The 18,058-nt window shown below is 37.6% G+C and overlaps 1 protein-coding gene across 1 annotated transcript in view; it reads right to left on the minus strand.

Annotated features, from left to right (window-relative positions):
* LOC102263923 (hemicentin-1) overlaps positions 1-18,058 on the minus strand; it is a gene marked incomplete at its 5' end in the record, with an annotated part of 222,783 nt that overhangs the window by 58,127 nt on the left and 146,598 nt on the right. The window contains 12 exons of the mRNA XM_014541442.1: positions 736-870; positions 995-1,132; positions 1,551-1,658; positions 3,241-3,405; positions 3,608-3,729; positions 5,263-5,419; positions 5,999-6,126; positions 6,510-6,654; positions 7,891-8,032; positions 9,213-9,349; positions 10,704-10,785; positions 14,195-14,391. Of these exons, the coding sequence (XP_014396928.1) occupies positions 736-870; positions 995-1,132; positions 1,551-1,658; positions 3,241-3,405; positions 3,608-3,729; positions 5,263-5,419; positions 5,999-6,126; positions 6,510-6,654; positions 7,891-8,032; positions 9,213-9,349; positions 10,704-10,785; positions 14,195-14,391 (1,656 nt within the window). The remainder of the gene's footprint in view (positions 1-735; positions 871-994; positions 1,133-1,550; positions 1,659-3,240; positions 3,406-3,607; positions 3,730-5,262; positions 5,420-5,998; positions 6,127-6,509; positions 6,655-7,890; positions 8,033-9,212; positions 9,350-10,703; positions 10,786-14,194; positions 14,392-18,058) is intronic.

Consider the following 18,058-nt stretch of genomic DNA (forward strand, 5'->3'; position numbering starts at 1 on the left):
ATTTTATTTGGTAGTTTTCTTCTTCTTCTCCATACTAGAAGGGAAGATTCATGTCTGATAATTATTTTATTTGGTAGTTTTCTTCTTCTCCATACTAGAAGGGAAGATTCATGTCTGTAATGTTCAATGTATTTCCACTTATTATCCCAATAAATATTTGTTGAAAAAGACAAAGAAATTAGATTTACAATCTGCAGGGAAGTGAGCTTTACTAATAGTAATTAATTCATCATAAGAAAATCACACTATAAGGAAATTCAAAATCAGCAAACTCAGTGGCTCAGAACCCATTTTCAGTGCACTTAATTCACAATAGCAATGCATAGGATATGAAAATTATATCAAGAAAATACCAGTTAAATGTGGAAAAAAACGATTTTGTCTTGAGAACAATTTTATTCCCATCAACTTGGTTTAACTGCTATTATAATATGTTTTTAGGTGGATATTGCAATCTAATGTTTCAATTATGGAGAGAATAGCTTTAAAAATCACCTTCAATGAAACAGAGTCCCAAACAGCCGTTCACAGAAGATCAAAATATGATGAGATGCCCCAGTTTTCTTATACAAACAATGCCCAAAAAACCCTCCCAAAACTTAAATTTTTTTTCTTCGTAAGGGTCATAGATGACATAAACTAAGAGAGTTAACAACTATTTTAGACATATGAATTTTGGTATTCATGGTTGCGGCAGCTTTGCAATAAAGACATACAGATTTGTGATTTGGGTACCTTGAACATTTAACTTGATTTTGCCCAAGGCTGTACCAGCTGGATTCTGAGCCACACACATGTAAGAGCCGGCATCCTCTCTCACGGCTCTGGAGATCTGCAAGCCGCCACCAGGAAGAACTGCATGGCCGTTGCCTACATCACAGTAAGGAAAGCGGAGTGAGAAGAATTTTTATTTCCATTAAAAAAAATGACACTGACTTCTGAATCAGAAAGCACCGTCTAGCCACGGTTTTCTTGATAGAAACTGTGGCAGTACCTGAAGTGATGACATTGATGCCTTCTTTTTGCCAAGTAATGAAAGGACTGGGTGTCCCTGTGGCTTCACATGGTAACAGAATGGGATTGTTTAGAATGACGTCCAGTTCACTTGGCTGAGGATGAATGGCTGGAGGCTCTAGAAGAACCAATCAACAGAAATAAACAATGCCACTCATTGGTGGCAGAAAAGTCTATAGTAGCCATGAGGTTAAACGTGCCCAGATTCATAATTCCAAAACTGCCGTGAGTTGACTGTCCCAGGGAAAAGTGAATATTGGACACATTACATTTTTTTTTAGTCTTGCTGCTACTGTAGCCAGATTCCATTAGAAGACCAGAAACAGGAACAGGTTATAAAAATTCAAGAAGAAAAATAACTTGGGAATTGTTCTGTGGGGTTTATTATCTGTGTGTCTTCTTTAGTCTATTGAAGACTACCTACCAAGCTTTCTTATCCTCAACATATTACTGTGGTTCACAGATCTAGAATAAACATGACAAAACAAAACAAAAAGCCAATGTCAAGGTTTTAACGAGTCAATAGTCTTCCATACCCTGGACACGAAGGGTCACGTGTCGATGTGCAGAACCAGCCGCATTCCTGGCGACGCAGGTGTATCTTCCCGCATGGCTCAATTCAGTGGCAAATATCTCAATTGCTCCTAAAAAGAAAAAAAGTTTTCATGCACAGGGCATCCCTGTATTTCTGGCTCGATAAATGATGGTTCTCTGATTTTTGTGTTTTCATCCCCATAGCACAGTGGTGCTTGGCTTATATTCATACCTGTACCCCCTGAAGTGCCTAGCAAAGTACATTTAAAATCATCATTAATAGTTTCATTGAGGCAACCTTTACATATCATAAAATTCACCCACTTAGATGTACAATTCACAAATTTTAGTATATTTACCATAATCGAATGTTAGAATATTTCCATTTTCCTAAAAAGAAATCTCATCCCATTTACAGTCACTCCTGCTCCCAACCCAGCCCTAGGCGACCACTACTCTACTTTCTGTCTATATATTTGCCTTTTTGGAACATTTCATACAGATGGACTCATACAGAAGTCTTTTGTGTCTGACATCTTTCACTGTGAGCATAGTTTTTGAGTTTCACTTGTTGTAGCATGTGTCAATCTTTTTGTTCCATTTTATTACTAAATAGAATTCCATTGCATGGATTTATACACATTTACCAGGTGGTGGACAAATTAATTGTTTCTACTTTTGGCTATTATGAATTATACTGTATGAACATTTGCAAACAAGTATTTGTGTGGACACATGTTTAACATCATTTCTGAGTAGATACCTAGGAATGGAGTTGCTGAGTCATGTGGTAACTCTGTTTACCATTATAAGAAAGTTCCAAACTTTTTTTTTAGCACAATACTTTGTGCTGATGGATAATTAATGTATATTTTATGATTTTAATTGTTATGAACCTCTATGGGTTTCTGAGATAGCGAAATACTTTGCTTTGAAAGCCAAGTTCCGCCCCAAGAATAAATCTTCCATTATTTCCCTTCTAGTGAAGAAATAAACAAATTCTTTCAGAATAATATGCACATAATCATAAAGCCCCTGGATGTTAGTTGTTGCTTTATTTTATCCCCAGTGCACCTTCCCGATGCAGGATGAGCTTTTCAGAAACACCAAAGTGAACCACCTATACTTTCATATAAGTGAATTATTTTTTCTCTCTCTTCAATACTATAGGTTTTTAATACTTAACTTTTATAATTATTAGCTACCACCCTCAAAAATTATCCATTACAGCATTTATCATCCAGCCTTACCTGCTAAATTATAAATTGAAAGCAATAACCCCATATTGGTTTTATCATCCAAAACTACATGGTGTATGTAGTTTATTTTAGGCACTAAATGTTCTTTAAATAAATAGACATTCTATTTGGCCAATGAAAGAAACGCAGTTCACTCAAAGTCAACCAGTGAATTTGTTCAACCTTAGGTTTAGTAAATATGCCCATAAAATCCCAGTGATCATGCTTATTATATTCAGATCAGTCTTAGATATTGTTATTTTGTTTTTATACTTTTTCTCTCTTCCTTTCCCTAGGTCCCCTTCAAGCTCTCACTGAATTATTTTCCAGCTGCCTAATTCCAGAAATGTAGATGTAATTTATTCTTTTATTTTGGTGCAAAAAAAGCCAGGTGAGGCCATCCATTCATAATGACTGCAATCAACAACTGTGCAATCACGGAACTCAATCTTACCTGAGGACTGAATTCTGTAGCCATCTCCCCTGGGAAGCAGTCTTATACCATTTTTCATCCAGTGAATTGAGGGAAATGGAACTCCTGACGCAGCGCAGGTAATTATTGTTGGGGTGTGTTTGGTTACTAGGAGGTCCGTAGGCTCATCAGCTATGGAAGGTGGAACTAAAACAACAATAATAACACACAAAAAAGAAAACGCCATGTTTCCAACGCTTACAGGTTTCCAAAGTGTTATCATACATTTTTTTCCTCTTTCTACACTGAAAGGAAATGTTAAGTGAGAGGAAAAGGAAGCCCCCTTGTGAGGCTGGAAGGATGAATGATGTCAGCATAACTTTCACTCCACACATTAAGCCAGCTCTACCTTGGACAGTGAGATCTACGGTTCTCTTGTCCTCTCCAGCATCGTTTGTCACAGTGCACTCATAGGTGGCAGTGTCATCCACGGAAGGGGAAATAATTACTAGTGAACCTGAAGAAAGGAGCCTAGAAGAAAGATTTTAAAGCAATGAGATTCTATGTATCAGTTCACATAAATGTTTCCTGTTGGTTCAACATAGTGCCGTGTTATGAACTGGGGGAAATGGAACTGTTCTCATGTTAAAATGAGCATCATTTCTCTGGATACTTTAGGTATCAGACTTGAAGTTCCTATGGCAGTTGGTTAATAGGGCCTCAACCTTGACATCTATAGGAAGCGGTGGGTAGAAGGATTGTCTGAAGGGGGAGTCTTGCATTTTCAGGATGCTTCTATCATGATCAACCATCCCCTTCTAAGTGACTATAGTGCAAAGAGCAGGCTCATGAGAACCACTGTTTACTGAGCATTGAATACATTCCTGGCACCTTCTCAAATGCTTCACATCAATTATCTCTAAATCTCACCCATAACTTTGCAGGTTGGTATTTGGTTATTTCCATTGATAGATGGGAAATTACCAGTCTGTCTTGTACCTTTCCCTATTTCACATGTCTCCTTACCTGTGTTGGATACCTTGGAGATGCATAGTACATATATCAATAAGTCTTCTCCTTCCAACCAATTTGAAACTAAAGTGTTTAGGAGGCTTAGTAAATATGCATACATTATTTAAAGTAAACCTAAATAAGAATATCTATTTTTTTTTTACTTCAAACTGTGCACTGGAAGTACAGAAACAATTGGACTGACTGGGAACACATTTAACATGTTTTTTAATTCAAGGGCATTGTACATTTTTCAGATAGTGTGTACCCTCAAGTCACTAAAGCCCAATGTCAAAAGATTCAAAGGCTGAGAAAGAGAGGGTAGCAACAGCAGTTTAAGAGAAACACTTCTAGCCTCATATTTCTTGATGCATTAGAATTGATTTTTGTCAAAGATCTTTCCAAAGAGAACTTTTTTAAAGGTACTACTGCAAATCCTTTGATAACTATTAACTTAATTGTTAACTTAATTGATGCTCATCTAAAGCATCAGAAATTCATAGTGACTTAAATGTTAAACTTTAAAAATAACACACTGCCATATTACGAGGTATGGTAATAAACCCAGAAAAATGTAAAGAGAAAAAAAAAAGGAGAAAATGCTGTTTTTCCTTCCAAACATGCTGTCAAATACCTAAGTTGTGTTTCAAGGTATAAAATTTGAGCTTTATTGGACAAGTAAAACTTGAATTGTTTTTACAGAATAAATTTTCTTTTGTACTAAATCATGCGGTCATTCTTTGTCTTTATGAAATGCCAAAAGGTGCCAAATAAACAAACAAAAAAACTACAAAAAAACAGCAGAACAGAAATCTAATCCTGTAGACCTCACTAATAGACTTCAGATAGAAAGGTTGCATGAATGATTCAGAAAAAGATTTTGGGTTGGAAGACTAATTCCATATATATAAAAAAAGAAATACTTTCCAAACACTAGCTAATTCTTCATACTTTAAGTTATTTGTTGTCTTCATAGCTAGATATAAATCTTAATTATCTCTTAAATATTTTTCTGAGTAGAAGGTGGGATTTTTCAATGAAACTACTTCTTACCTGTAGGAATTCTGGTTTTGATCCACATTGAGAAGGTGCCCGTTTTTTCTCCAGCTGATTGATGGTTTGGGTATGCCAGTAGCTTCGCAAGCCAGAGTCGTTTGAACATTCACAGTTACAGTGATGTTTGTAGGGCCCAGAGCAATAGATGGAGGAACTAAAACAGTCACCAAATAAGAGGGAAACACTCAGCAAATACTATGCTGTCTGAAGTATTTCTGCCCAAGCAAAATTAATCATTGGCAACGTGCCTCATAGTTACAAAAACAATACCACTGTGTGCATTTAAATAGTGTTGTGATGGCACCATTCATAATGAGGAGAAAACACGGGTCTTGCCTGTTCATAATATAGTGTAACACATGTACATAGCCTTGGATAGCAAAGTCTTTTTAAAAATATGTATATTTCACTTCTTTATTTTTCATTTTTTTTGTTAATTCTCACCCGAGGATATATTTTTTCCAGTGGTTTTAGACAAGAGTGGAAGGGAGAGGGAGAGACAGAGAGAGAAACATCGATGTGAGAGAGACACATTGGGGTCAGGGATTGAAACCTGCACCTGAACTATGTGCCTTTGACTGGAATCGAATTCAGGACCCTTCAGTTTGCAGGTGAATGCTCTAACCACTGATCTACCGGCTAGGGCTATGAAGGTCTTTAAGACTTTACCGGCTTAGGGTATCAAAGAACATGTGACCCAAGGACTGGATGTTGTTCATAGAAGTGTACTTACCATGGACTTGTAAGTCTATCCGCCTGCGGTCGGTCCCAGCAACATTGGTAGCCATACACAAATATCGCCCAGCATCGCTGACATGCGCTGCCTGGATGTGAAGGAATCCATTTTCCAAGATGGAATATCTACAAGAAGGATCACAATGAAGTCCCTCGAATCAGCCTTTTCTGATGACTCACATTTTGACTGAGAGCACTTTTCAAGACTTAGTTCACTCCATCTCTAGTCTTTTTCCTGCTTCAGAAATTGCCAACATGCTGGTGGAAACAAGGGATATTCTACAAAGGGGCACAGCAGATGGGATTGTGATCTTGGAAGGATGATCATCGTTATGTTTTGGATATAAGTCTCAGGAATTATGCTTTTAAAATACTATAGTTTGATTCTCATATTAAGGTGAAGAGACCCATTCTAATATACCAAGTTCAAAATGATGCAGTGGGCAAAAGATTTAAGGATTTGTATTTCAGTTCCTGCAGTAGTTCTCACCCCTTTCCAGAGCTGTTACCTTGCGTGATTCCCAGAGAGAACAGCCCCGTCCTTTCTCCACGTTATCCTCGGGGTTGGCACACCTTCAGCAAAGCATTCCAACACGGCTGACTTGTTTAGGTGAATGACAAGACTCTGGGGGCCACTCTCTATGTTTGGAGGAACTGCAGGAGAGATGCATATGGAAGACTTCATTTATGTTAATAACGCAGCCTGAACTAAGACTTTGAAGCCATAATACAAGGTGAGCTTTGAGTCACATCTATAACTTTGCCCACAGCTAATCCAGGTTAGTATAAATAGAATCGGGGTTTTATTCCTAAAATATTATTCAAGATATTTGTGTTTAAAAATCAAGTGTAGATGGGGGAGGGGGTGTTAAATCCCTTATATGGTGTGTGAAATCTGGCTTTCTAGAAGAGAGGCGCACATAAAAGTCAGCTTTAGTCTGATGCAAATTAAAGATGATATTTCTTATTTTTCTTTGGCCAAATAATGGTCAGAGAATGTTAACACTGGCACCACTTCACGTTAAATGAAGAACAGAAAGTGGGCTGTTTTAACAAAAAGCACATCTGTGATTAATCACGCAAGTCTCAGAGCATGCATTTTATTAATCATCAAATGCATATGGGAATAGGGAACCTGAATTTTAATTTTAGTAGTAGAGATACTAGTTGTGTGGGTCACCTAATATCCTGAAAAGTTCCATACATTAAAAATCCAAAGGGACTGTTCTGGTGGGAAGTCTGTATTATCTTCCTCAAGCTTGGCAAAGCTTAGTGTTTAGATTTTATGTTCGATAAAATTGAAATTCAATGGCGGTTTCTGTCTTGTACATGTATACTGAAACACCAACATCAATAAAGGTGAACTAATCTGGCCGGCATGGCTCAGTGGTTGAGTGCCCCCGATGGACCAGGAGGTCAGGGTTCAATTCCCAGTCAGGGCACATGCTGGGTTGTGGGGGTGTGCAAAAGGCAGCCGATCAATGATTCTCCCTCATCATTGATGTTTCTATCTCTCCCCCCCTCTTCCTTCCTCTCTGAAATCAATAAAAAAATGTTTTAAAAAAGGTGAATTAAATAATGGGCCACTTGTCATTTGGAAATTTAGTGTATTAACTTCCTGAATGGCTCGGATCTGAATGACATGAAACATTAGGATATGCTGATGACAACTGGGCATATATTATCCTCTAAGCTAGAGTAATATGTCTTTAATTAATTTTTTTGAAATTGAGTTAGTCTGAATATGGCCACAATACAAATACTACATGTTGTCTTTTTCTAAAGAAATAGGAACCATGAGAATGAATATACTCATTAAAAAGATTATTATCTACTCAAATGTCCTTCGCTAAATTTTTAAATTGTGAACCAATGATTAATTTTTCTTACCATTGACAGTGAGAAGAAAGTCTCTTGTAGTCTTTCCTGCAATGTTGCTGGCAGCGCAGGTGTAATTGGCTGTATCACCTGGCTCCGCATTGTTCACTTGCAAGTATCTTCCCCCAGATAGGATTCGGACTCGAGGTGTTGCCTGGATTCAGCAAGTAAAACATATCATTAAAATGTCAGGACAAGGAAGTGAAATGTTACTTTATAACATCAACAGTCACTGTAGTAAACTGTAGAGCGCCTATTTTCCAGTACACTTTGTCTGCTCCCCCCACCATTATCCTAGTATCAAAACTCAGGAGGACCCTGGCCAGTGTTTGTTAGTGGTTAGAGCTTTGGCCCAGACATACCTGGGTTGCCTTTCCATCCCAAGTGCGGAGGCAACCAATCGATGTGTCTCTCTCATATCTGTTTCTCTCTCTCTCTCTCTCTCTCTCTCTTTTCTCTCGCTCTCTCTCTCCCTCTTTCCCTCCTTCTCATTCTCTCTCCCTCCCTATTACCCTTCCACCCACTCTAACATATCAATGGAAAAAATATCCTCAGGTGAGGATTAACAAAAAACAAAACAAAAACCCCATGAGAATAGCATATACGCATAACCCATGAACACAGACAACAGTGCTGTGGCCTGGGGGCAGTGGGAGCAGGGTGGAGGGAGTCAGTGGGGAAAAAATGGGCATCTGTAATACTTTCAACAATAAAGATAGATTTAAAAAAACATACACCCAGGAGAACCATGTCTATGAGTGTGGTTAAGGCGGACATAACACATGTCTCCAGTTCTCCTGGCCACAGTGATCCATTCAAGGATGGGCAGGCCATTCAAGCCGAGAATGGGAAGCTTTAGCGAGCCAGTAACTTGGTTCTTCAAGGATTCCAGTCCCAGACTCCTGATGTTGCACAGGTTCTTGGGGTTACTCGTGAGGCCCAAGTTTGGACCAGGGGATTTAGTAACAGGGTTGCTGTAGAGACTTGGCATGACAGGTCAGTTCTTTTGAGACTCTGAAGGCTTCTTCTCTCTCAAGTACAGAAACAACTGAGTGTTTCAAATCCCATGTGAACCCATGGGCTCCAGGAGATATATGCTTGGGCCAATTTATGGGATGTATGGGATCACAATACCTATCTTCTGACCCATAACTAGTTACTAACTACCCTAGTTAAAGTTGAGAAAAGAAGAAGGCAGATCAAAGGACCCTGTGCCCACCCCTGCAATGTTGAAAAACTAGTAGCTTGATGTTTGGTTTTGTCTACCTAGCCAAGACTCCACAACTGATTTTTTTCTCTCTCAAAATGAATCCTCGGAAGTTACCAAGACTTACCTGTAACCGTTCTCCATTTTTAAGCCAAGTGATTACAGGTGGGGGCACTGCATCCGATTTGCATTCCAGTGTCACTTGTCTGTTCCGTAACACAGTGAAATCCTGGGACCCATCAGTTCCAGCAATGTTAGGGGGTACTGCGTGTGAGAAAAAATACACCACAGGCTTTCAATAAATGAGATGTAAAACGATCTGAATTATAATATGTAATCAACAAATATTGCTTCTGCTGTGTGAAATAAAAGGCATTAATAAAACATTACTCATTCAGTGTAGGGTACAAATGATTACAAACAGTGGCATGTGTTTTTACTTACTTAATACTTTTGCATACAGTAAGTAATGAAATTCTTCCAAGCCACATGACTAACATAATCACATTAACATCACCATTTAACAAGTAAAGAAACTCTGGCACAAAGAAGGGATTCCATGTGCAGGATACACTTGGTAATGATTTCCCCTGAACATCAGATTTTAAAACCACTAAATTAGGGTCTGTCTATAAAAATATACAGAGATGTATATATTTTTCTTAATATGCAGAAACGTATCTTTTTAATGTAACATATCATAACACACACTTTACATGTCAATAGTGGCAGGTCTAATTGGTGTGTAGGGCAGGTGGGTGGAGGAGGACACTCCTGTATTACACCAGCCCTACAGTTTGCACTGCCTCGTCACTTAGGTATTTTATGAGAATCAGATAAAAATGTGCTTAGTTTTTTTAAAAAGCTCCTTTTCATGAAGAGCAATTCCTATTTCTATGCCAGAGTGTAACTGGTCCAACTTTTTAGAACATAATTTGGCCTTAAATGTGTGTGTGTGTGTGTGTGTGTGTGTGTGTGTGTCTGTGTAAACAAGTAAGATATTTACAGGAATTCATCAAAATAAGATAATTAAGAAATAGGTCAACATGTATATACAAGGATGTTTATAACAGTGTTGCTTATACTGGTTTAAATATAAAAGCAACCTAAATATCCAAAAATAAGTAATGGGTTAAATAAATGATGGCATATACGTTAAATGGAATATTGTGCAATTACAAAAAAGTAATTTTATAAAGATATATTTTTTGACATGAAAACATATTCACCATTCCATTAAGTGAGATTGAGAAACAGGTTAACTATTATATGCTCTGTGACCACATTTCTGTGACAAAATATTAATATGCAAAATGGTCTTATCTTTGTGTGGTAAGATTATGAATTAAACAACTTTTCTTTTTATCATAATTTATATTCTGATTTTAAATATGAATTATTTGTGCAGGATCAAAAGAAGTAACAAAACCCAATGAACTATTCCTTAAAAGCATTTGATCAGTAAAATATAAGCATCAGATTTGAAAAATACATATTTCCTAATGCATAATCATATCTTATGATCCCCTGTGGAGTTGCCTCATGTTCCATAAAATATGGCTTCTAGCTAGGTATTAGGGTATGATGAACTGACTACTGGACATTTTGCCAAATTTACCGTGCACTCTCACTAAATATTCTTTATCAGCATCTCCTGCAGGGCTGGAAGCCAGGCATGTATATCTTCCTGTATCTTCAACCTACAAAAATCCAGATATGTAAATTACACAATGTTACCACGTTAGTTTTGATGATGAGAATAAATATCCACTAGAATGAATTTGAAAATCTCACACCAAGCAAGATTTCATTAAGATGGCGCAATAATTAATATTAATAAACTGTTTTAACATTTGTGATTAGCATTCATTTATCACGCATTGCTTGGCATCTCTATTCTATGTAATTCTACGTTTTAACAGGGTTTCGGCACTTTAATCTCAGAATAATTGCATGTTAGGTATATTTCATGATCTCAGGAAAGGCAGATATGTACATGACAGACTGGATACTCAAAGTTTATTAAGGAAACAAGTATTTATGAGTTTGAATTTCACACTGAAAACTTCAAATAGGGTCTTCCTGAAGAAAATAAAAATTAAGTAAATAAGTGAATAAATAAATATCAGCTTATATAAATAAAGCACATGAATGCCACATGTTGATTATACCTTTGAGGAAACAATAGGGCTATATTATGTAATTTGGCTGCAAAGAGTGTTGACTGACAGCTAAATCTATTATTTTCTCACTAAAACCAAAAACATTTCTTTAAAAAAACTTCATGCATAGTTTCCACTGGAAGTGTTAGTCTTCATTCATATGTTTGACTTTTTTTTGTAGAAATGGCCCATGTTTATGTGTGTGTAAAGTATACTCTGGAAAATAGATGATCTTACTACTGTGAAAAATCTATTTTGGAAAAGTAGGAAAATCTTGTTTTCATTTATTTTACGTGGTGAACATTCCTAGTATATTGGAAATTTTAAAATTCTTACATTCAAAACTGACTTTATAGGTTATGGAAAAACTTTTTTGGTAGGCTGCAAAAACTCCTTTGAAAACATTTAAGACCAGTATGTTAAGACTAGTATTTTTGGAAAAATACTTAAACACAACTTTAGAAGAATGGCACTCACCAGTTCCTTCAATTAAGAATTTAAAATGCTGTGCTACTGCCTAGAGCAGTGGTTCTCAAACTTGGCTGCACATTAGAATCACCTGGGAATCTTTTTAAAATCCTGATTTCTGGGCCTCATCCTCTGGAAATTCTATTTCTTTGTTATGGGGTTGTGGCCCCACATAACAAAGAAACAGAATTTCCGGAGGACGAGGCCCAGAAATCAGGATTTTAAAAAGATTCCCAGGTGATTCTAATGTGGTGCCAAAGTTGAGAACCACTGGCCTAGAGAATAATTTCTGAATTTCTCATCATATTTTCAAAACCTCTAAAAGTCAACTCTTCTCAACCAACTCATTTTATTCCCAAGTAATACTTTCCCTGCACTTGTCCTGACTTAGCCAAACTTGAACCATCATTCATGATTACTCTTAAATCTTGCCTCCTCCAAGAAATATTTCTTGATGACTTAGGCCCTTCAGGATATCAACGGTCATTATTTGTAGCTACATTTTCTAGGATGCGTTCTGTTAATAGGGTGTTTGAAAATTATAGCTGATCAGTTTTTTTAGAGGAAGATTTTGCAGAGTTGTTGACAAGTGCTATGGCTCACAGAGGAGGAAAGGCACAGTCCATAGGTTTCCAAGTCTACTTGGTCATACAATTCTTCCCTCTTTGGAATAAATCACAGATGAATGTTTGACGAAAGATGTCTTAGGAAACTCTTGTCTCTACCACACATTTTGGAATTTGCACAAAATCCATTATGTGCCAGGCAATCTGTATGTTATAGATATGTACATGAAAAGACAAAAGTAAAACATGATTTAGTAAGTGCTTTAGGTGAGATGTGTATAAAATGTTATGGAAACAGAGGCGTGGAGGAACCAAGAGCAGTCACTTCTATAATGTTTTTAATGGTTTTCTTATTTCTTTTCCTAATTTTATCATACGTGTAGCTTTATTTCTCCTAGACAACTGAAAACTCACTGAAGGCTGAGAAATGTCTTATGGGTTATGCTGGTATTCTCCACCATAGCCAGAACACGTGGGTCACCATTTAACACTCTATGCATCTCTGTCTTGTTCGGTTATAACCCAACTTTTCATTCTTGCATTTAAGTCCTACTGCGATGTGGCCTTAATCTCCCTCTTAAGCTTTATCTATTTATTCCTTTACATTTGTGATTCTTTTATAAATGTATGATTTATAATCCACATACGTTCCTGTCTTCATGCTGTTCTTTATGTTACAAAATTCTTTTACTTCCTTTTCGGCCTTTTGAAATTATAGCATTCAAGTGGTTTGCTGGTTGGACCTGGGTTTTCTCTGGGTTACTGCAGTGGCTGATGGAGAGAAGAGGGGAATGGAAGGCGTGTTCTCCTTGGTGTTAGAAATGAGAAGTGTGCCGAGCTCCATCACTGAGCAACAATAAGTACTCGGCAGGCAAGTACTTAATCTCTCTGGATCTGTTTGTGGGTTTATAGGATGGGGATAAAGGCATGGCTTCATAGAGTTGTCATGAGGGTCACCATTATGATAGACAAATAGCTGAACACAGGACCAGCACAATTTATAATCCCCAGCTCTCTTTTTCCAGCTCCCTTTCCTTCCTTCCTCTTTCCTCAGTGAAAATGCAAACAAAATATGATTAAATAATTTGCTATTCTATTTTAAAAGGAATGACGATTATAACAACAATAATAGCAGCAGCTAATTCTCTCTAAGTCTATTTTAGAATCACTACATGCCTGTGGCATCAGTCTAAGCACGTATGTTAGATTATCTCTACATCCCCAAGTGCACGAGTTAGGTATTATTATCATTTTCCCCCTCAGTTCACAGATGAGAACATTGGGCCACAAGTGGGCAATATTTGTAATATAAGGCTTATCTTTATTAGAACAGAAGACACTAAGATATCCCAGACATATTCCCCTAAAATAGACTCACATTTCTGATTAATTTCCTTAAACACAAGGAAATAACAGTCAATTTTACTGAATCACTCAATCATTTTTTAAAAAATTGTGTCTCTTTAGATTTTCGGTTATGGTAGTTCATTTTGAAGATCAAAAGTGCTCTTTGAGGCTTCATATATATGTATGTTGAATTGCTTTTTGGCAGTTCCATGAAGTGCTACATGGCACAAATTAACAGCTTCTGAAAATATTTGATCAGTTATAACACTGAAAATTTATAAAAGTTAACGTGCAGATATCTTGCTTCCTTCTGAAAATCGATGATTTTACTACCCTGAAAAATGTATTTTGGGAAAGCAGGAAAATCTTTGACACTTCTTTCTAGTCACGTTACCTTGTAAGTGTCTACCCAGTCGTGCATATTGTAGGACCAATCTATCGTTGCTAAAGTTATGGAGAGCTGTGATATATTCCAATTCAAAGATAAAATTTTCCCCAACCTTTCTCAGATATCAGCAAGGGAGAAGCTGAACCAAGGATAAAATAATTGTATGAGCTGAACTTACCTGACTACTAGATATTCGAAGAACCTCTCCTCCTCCAAGAGTTTGTACCTGATGTGTCTGGGGAAGGGGCCGTCCATCTTTCATCCAGGTGATCTTAGGAGCTGGGATTCCAGAAGCAATGCAGGTAAGTTCAAGTGGATTATGAACAATCACTGATATCTCTGTAGGTTCTTCAGATCCATTGATATGAGGTGGTTCTATTTAAAGGAAATTAGAAACAAAATAAACGTGCTGTTTCGTAAAGTACTGCTGGTTAGAAAATCTTTCAAAGAAAACTTGACTCAAATTTATGGTTCAGCCCAGCCGGCGTGGCTCGGTGGTTGAGTGTCGACCTATGAAACAGGAGGTCACGGGTTCCACTCCCAGTCAGGGCACCTGCCCAGGTTGGGGGCTTGATCTCCACCCAGTGTGAGGTGTGCAGGAGGCAGCCGATCAATGATTCTCTCTCATCATTGATGTTTCTATCTCTCTCTCCCTCTCCCTGCCTCTCTGAAATCAATAAAAATATAAAAGAAATTTATGGTTCATATGATACAATCTAATTAGAACAGGATACCAAAATAATTACTAGATGTTATTACCATTTTAAAAACGGCAATGCTTTAAAAAGGATGGCTAATGGGTATAACACATCACGAAGTAACAAGCCATTACAAAGTAGCTACATCTCAGTAATTGGGGTTCAGATCATTAGAGCAGTCTTACTTAACTGTGAAGATTTGAAAAGAATAAAAAGTAAACCCATCTTTTTCAAAGAGCGGTACTTAAACACAGTAGTGTGTTTCTGCACCTTTCCAATAGCTGCTGCTTCTACAAAAGCAATAGGCAAATGCTATGGAATTTTGCTATCAGCTCTTCAATGCAGAACTTTAAGAGGAAATGATCACTAAGCAGAAGAAAAAATAGTTACAGTTGGAGACTATTTCTGCATAAAACACATTTGTTATGTCTGGGCAGAAACTCTTTCCTTTTTCGTTATTTATACTTCTAAATTATCCTTCTCAAGGGGATGTTAAGGAATCTAGACCCTTGAAAGGAACAACAAGGTTTTCAGTTCAACTGTTTCTAAGTTTAGGAATGCCTTTGAAACAGACCTCCCTTACAAAGATCATTCAAGTTTTCTACGAACATTTCCAGCTTACTGTTTCGTAAGGCCGCCAAAATCGGTTGGACAGCTCCAAACATTAACTGTCTTCTTATTTTATTTTATTTTTTTAAATCAGGCACATAGTTTACAACAGAGGCTTACAGGAAAGGAGCTGGAGTCAAACAGCCCGAGTTTGAATCCTGGCTCCAAAAATTAGTAGGTTGGTGAATTTGAACACATCTCAAAATAAAGATGGTACTATTATTTCACTATAGGATTGTTGTGAGGATTTAATGAGATCATCTAGGAACAATGCATATTTCTTTTGTGTTTCTGAATCTGTTTTATTTTATAATTAAAGTTTTAAAAAAGTTATTACTATTACAATGCCTGCTACAGCTGTTGGTATTATTATTAAAACCTGCCTCCTAAAAATTTCTACCCATGGTCATCATTTTTCTTTCTGGAAAAAGAAGGATATATTAAATATGTCTTTGTTTATAGATTATAATTAAGAAATCAGACAAAATACATTTCCTTAAGTGTATTTTAAGTTGATTCACTATTTCTTGCTTAAAAGATTTGTGTCTCCATGTTGTTTACTGAGTTAAATAAAAGCTCTGTATTACAGCTCCCAAGGCTTTCATAATATGGCGTAATCTATCTTTATAATATTATCTACTTTTAATATACTTGTCCTTCAACAAGTTCAGTGCTTTCTTGTTCTGTGACTTTTCTAATGCTATTCCTCCCAGTGAAACATTGTCCACTAATCCCATTTCCTAACTGAGCATATTCGAGGACAACCAAGGTCACATCAATGTCATTAAGTTCATTTGTAAAACTGTATATCCTTCCTTGATTATCTCAACAAACTATGAAATGTCTATCCCTTCTAATTTCCATAGTGTGTTGTCTGTATCACTCAAAAGCATGTCCCTGATTCTTTTTCTGACTCTGGTCAATTCTTTATTCCTCTCACTTGCTGTGTATTTACTGTGTGGATAAAAAGATTAGTTAGGCCTGGCCTTTATCCTCAAAAGATTCTAGTCACTAGATTTAAAATCACAACAATAACAACATGTTCCCAAATGGCTCAATCCCCAGTCATCAGAGCCTACAGGCGCTAAGTGATTGTGAACTTCCGCACTCTGGGTCTTGTCCCGAAGTCTCGTATTCGGGCGGCCTAGGCATTGTCCACAGTCTCAGGACTCCAGAACTTTATTTCCAGCCTACATCTCTCCTCTGAACTCCAGACCCAGAAATCTAATGATTTAGATAAACATCTTCAGTGGGACGTTTGAAAACGACTTCACTCCTCTCACTTGCTGTGTATTTACTGTGTGTCAGCCACCGTGGATAAAAAGATTAGTTAGGCCGGCCTTTATCCTCAAAAGATTCTAGTCACTAGATTTAAAATCACAACAATAACAACATGTTCCCAAATGGCTCAATCCCCAGTCATCAGAGCCTACAGGCGCTAAGTGATTGTGAACTTCCGCACTCTGGGTCTTGTCCCGAAGTCTCGTATTCGGGCGGCCTAGGCATTGTCCACAGTCTCAGGACTCCAGAACTTTATTTCCAGCCTACATCTCTCCTCTGAACTCCAGACCCAGAAATCTAATGATTTAGATAAACATCTTCAGTGGGACGTTTGAAAACGACTTCACCTCAACCTGTTGCCTTGTTCCTCAAAACCTGGTCCTTTTCCAGCAGTCGCTGCATTTATGTGAAAGGTCCACCAATCATTCAGTCATGTGAGCCAGAAACTAGGAGTCCTCCTGGATATCTTCTTCACCTGTGTTCAAATCCACACCTAAGTCCTAACACTGCTACCTGCAATTCTTCCCAGAATACATCTTCTTCTCACCTCCATCACTAATCTGAGCTAAAAAAAACACTTACTTGGACCCATATCTCCTCCCTGCTGGCTGCAGGTGCCTATCCAATATCAATTATTTGTTTCTTTGGCGTTAACAGACCCTGATTTTGTTGGGGTTGTGCCTCTTCAGTAGAGAGCAGGTGGAGTAACATGTGACAATTCTGACCCATAGATATTCATGGGACTTCTAAGAAAGTCCCCGAACTCTTTGCCCTACGAATTTTTCCTGCTCTATTGCTGCATCCAGTGATTCTGGGGGGTGAGCAAACAATGCGTGATCATGGAACTATGATATGAAGGCCAGGGGAACTATAAATATCTGAACTGGTGAACCAATGCAACTACCGCCTACCGCCAGATATCTCGCTCAGCAAGAGAAATAGAAGTTCTTTGTTCCAGCTGCCATCTTTTTAGATGTTCTGTTTTTCCTAAACATAATTGAGAATAGTACACTGGTCTCCCGCTCTAAGTAGCTCTCCACTCTGCAGTAAGAGTGGCCTTTACAAACTGCAACTCTACTCATGGTATTCCATTTAGTAGAATTTTTACTGGTTTTCCATTGTTCTAGGATAAAAACCAACATTTTTAATGTGGTCGACAAAGCCTTCATAGCCTGGACCCTGTCAAAACCCCTCAGCTTTGTTTTGTAGGATTTCCTCCCTTGCTTTCGGTATTTTCGCCAAAATGGACTTTCCAGAACCACTAATACACCACGATACCTCCCACCACGTGGATGGAATTAAGATGAGAATAGCAGTTCCCCAAATTAGCACATTGACATTCACATTCTGAGGGTAACACTGATTCAAGTGTAGCGTTTTTCAGGTTTTAAGGGAATTAGCTTTCAACAGATGCTGGAATGCAGAAACTTCTCTTTCCGCTGAGGCAGTTTTCA

Source organism: Myotis brandtii, unplaced genomic scaffold (assembly GCF_000412655.1).
Source record: "Myotis brandtii unplaced genomic scaffold, ASM41265v1 scaffold270, whole genome shotgun sequence".
In the NCBI taxonomy this organism is placed as follows: Eukaryota; Metazoa; Chordata; class Mammalia; order Chiroptera; family Vespertilionidae; genus Myotis; species Myotis brandtii.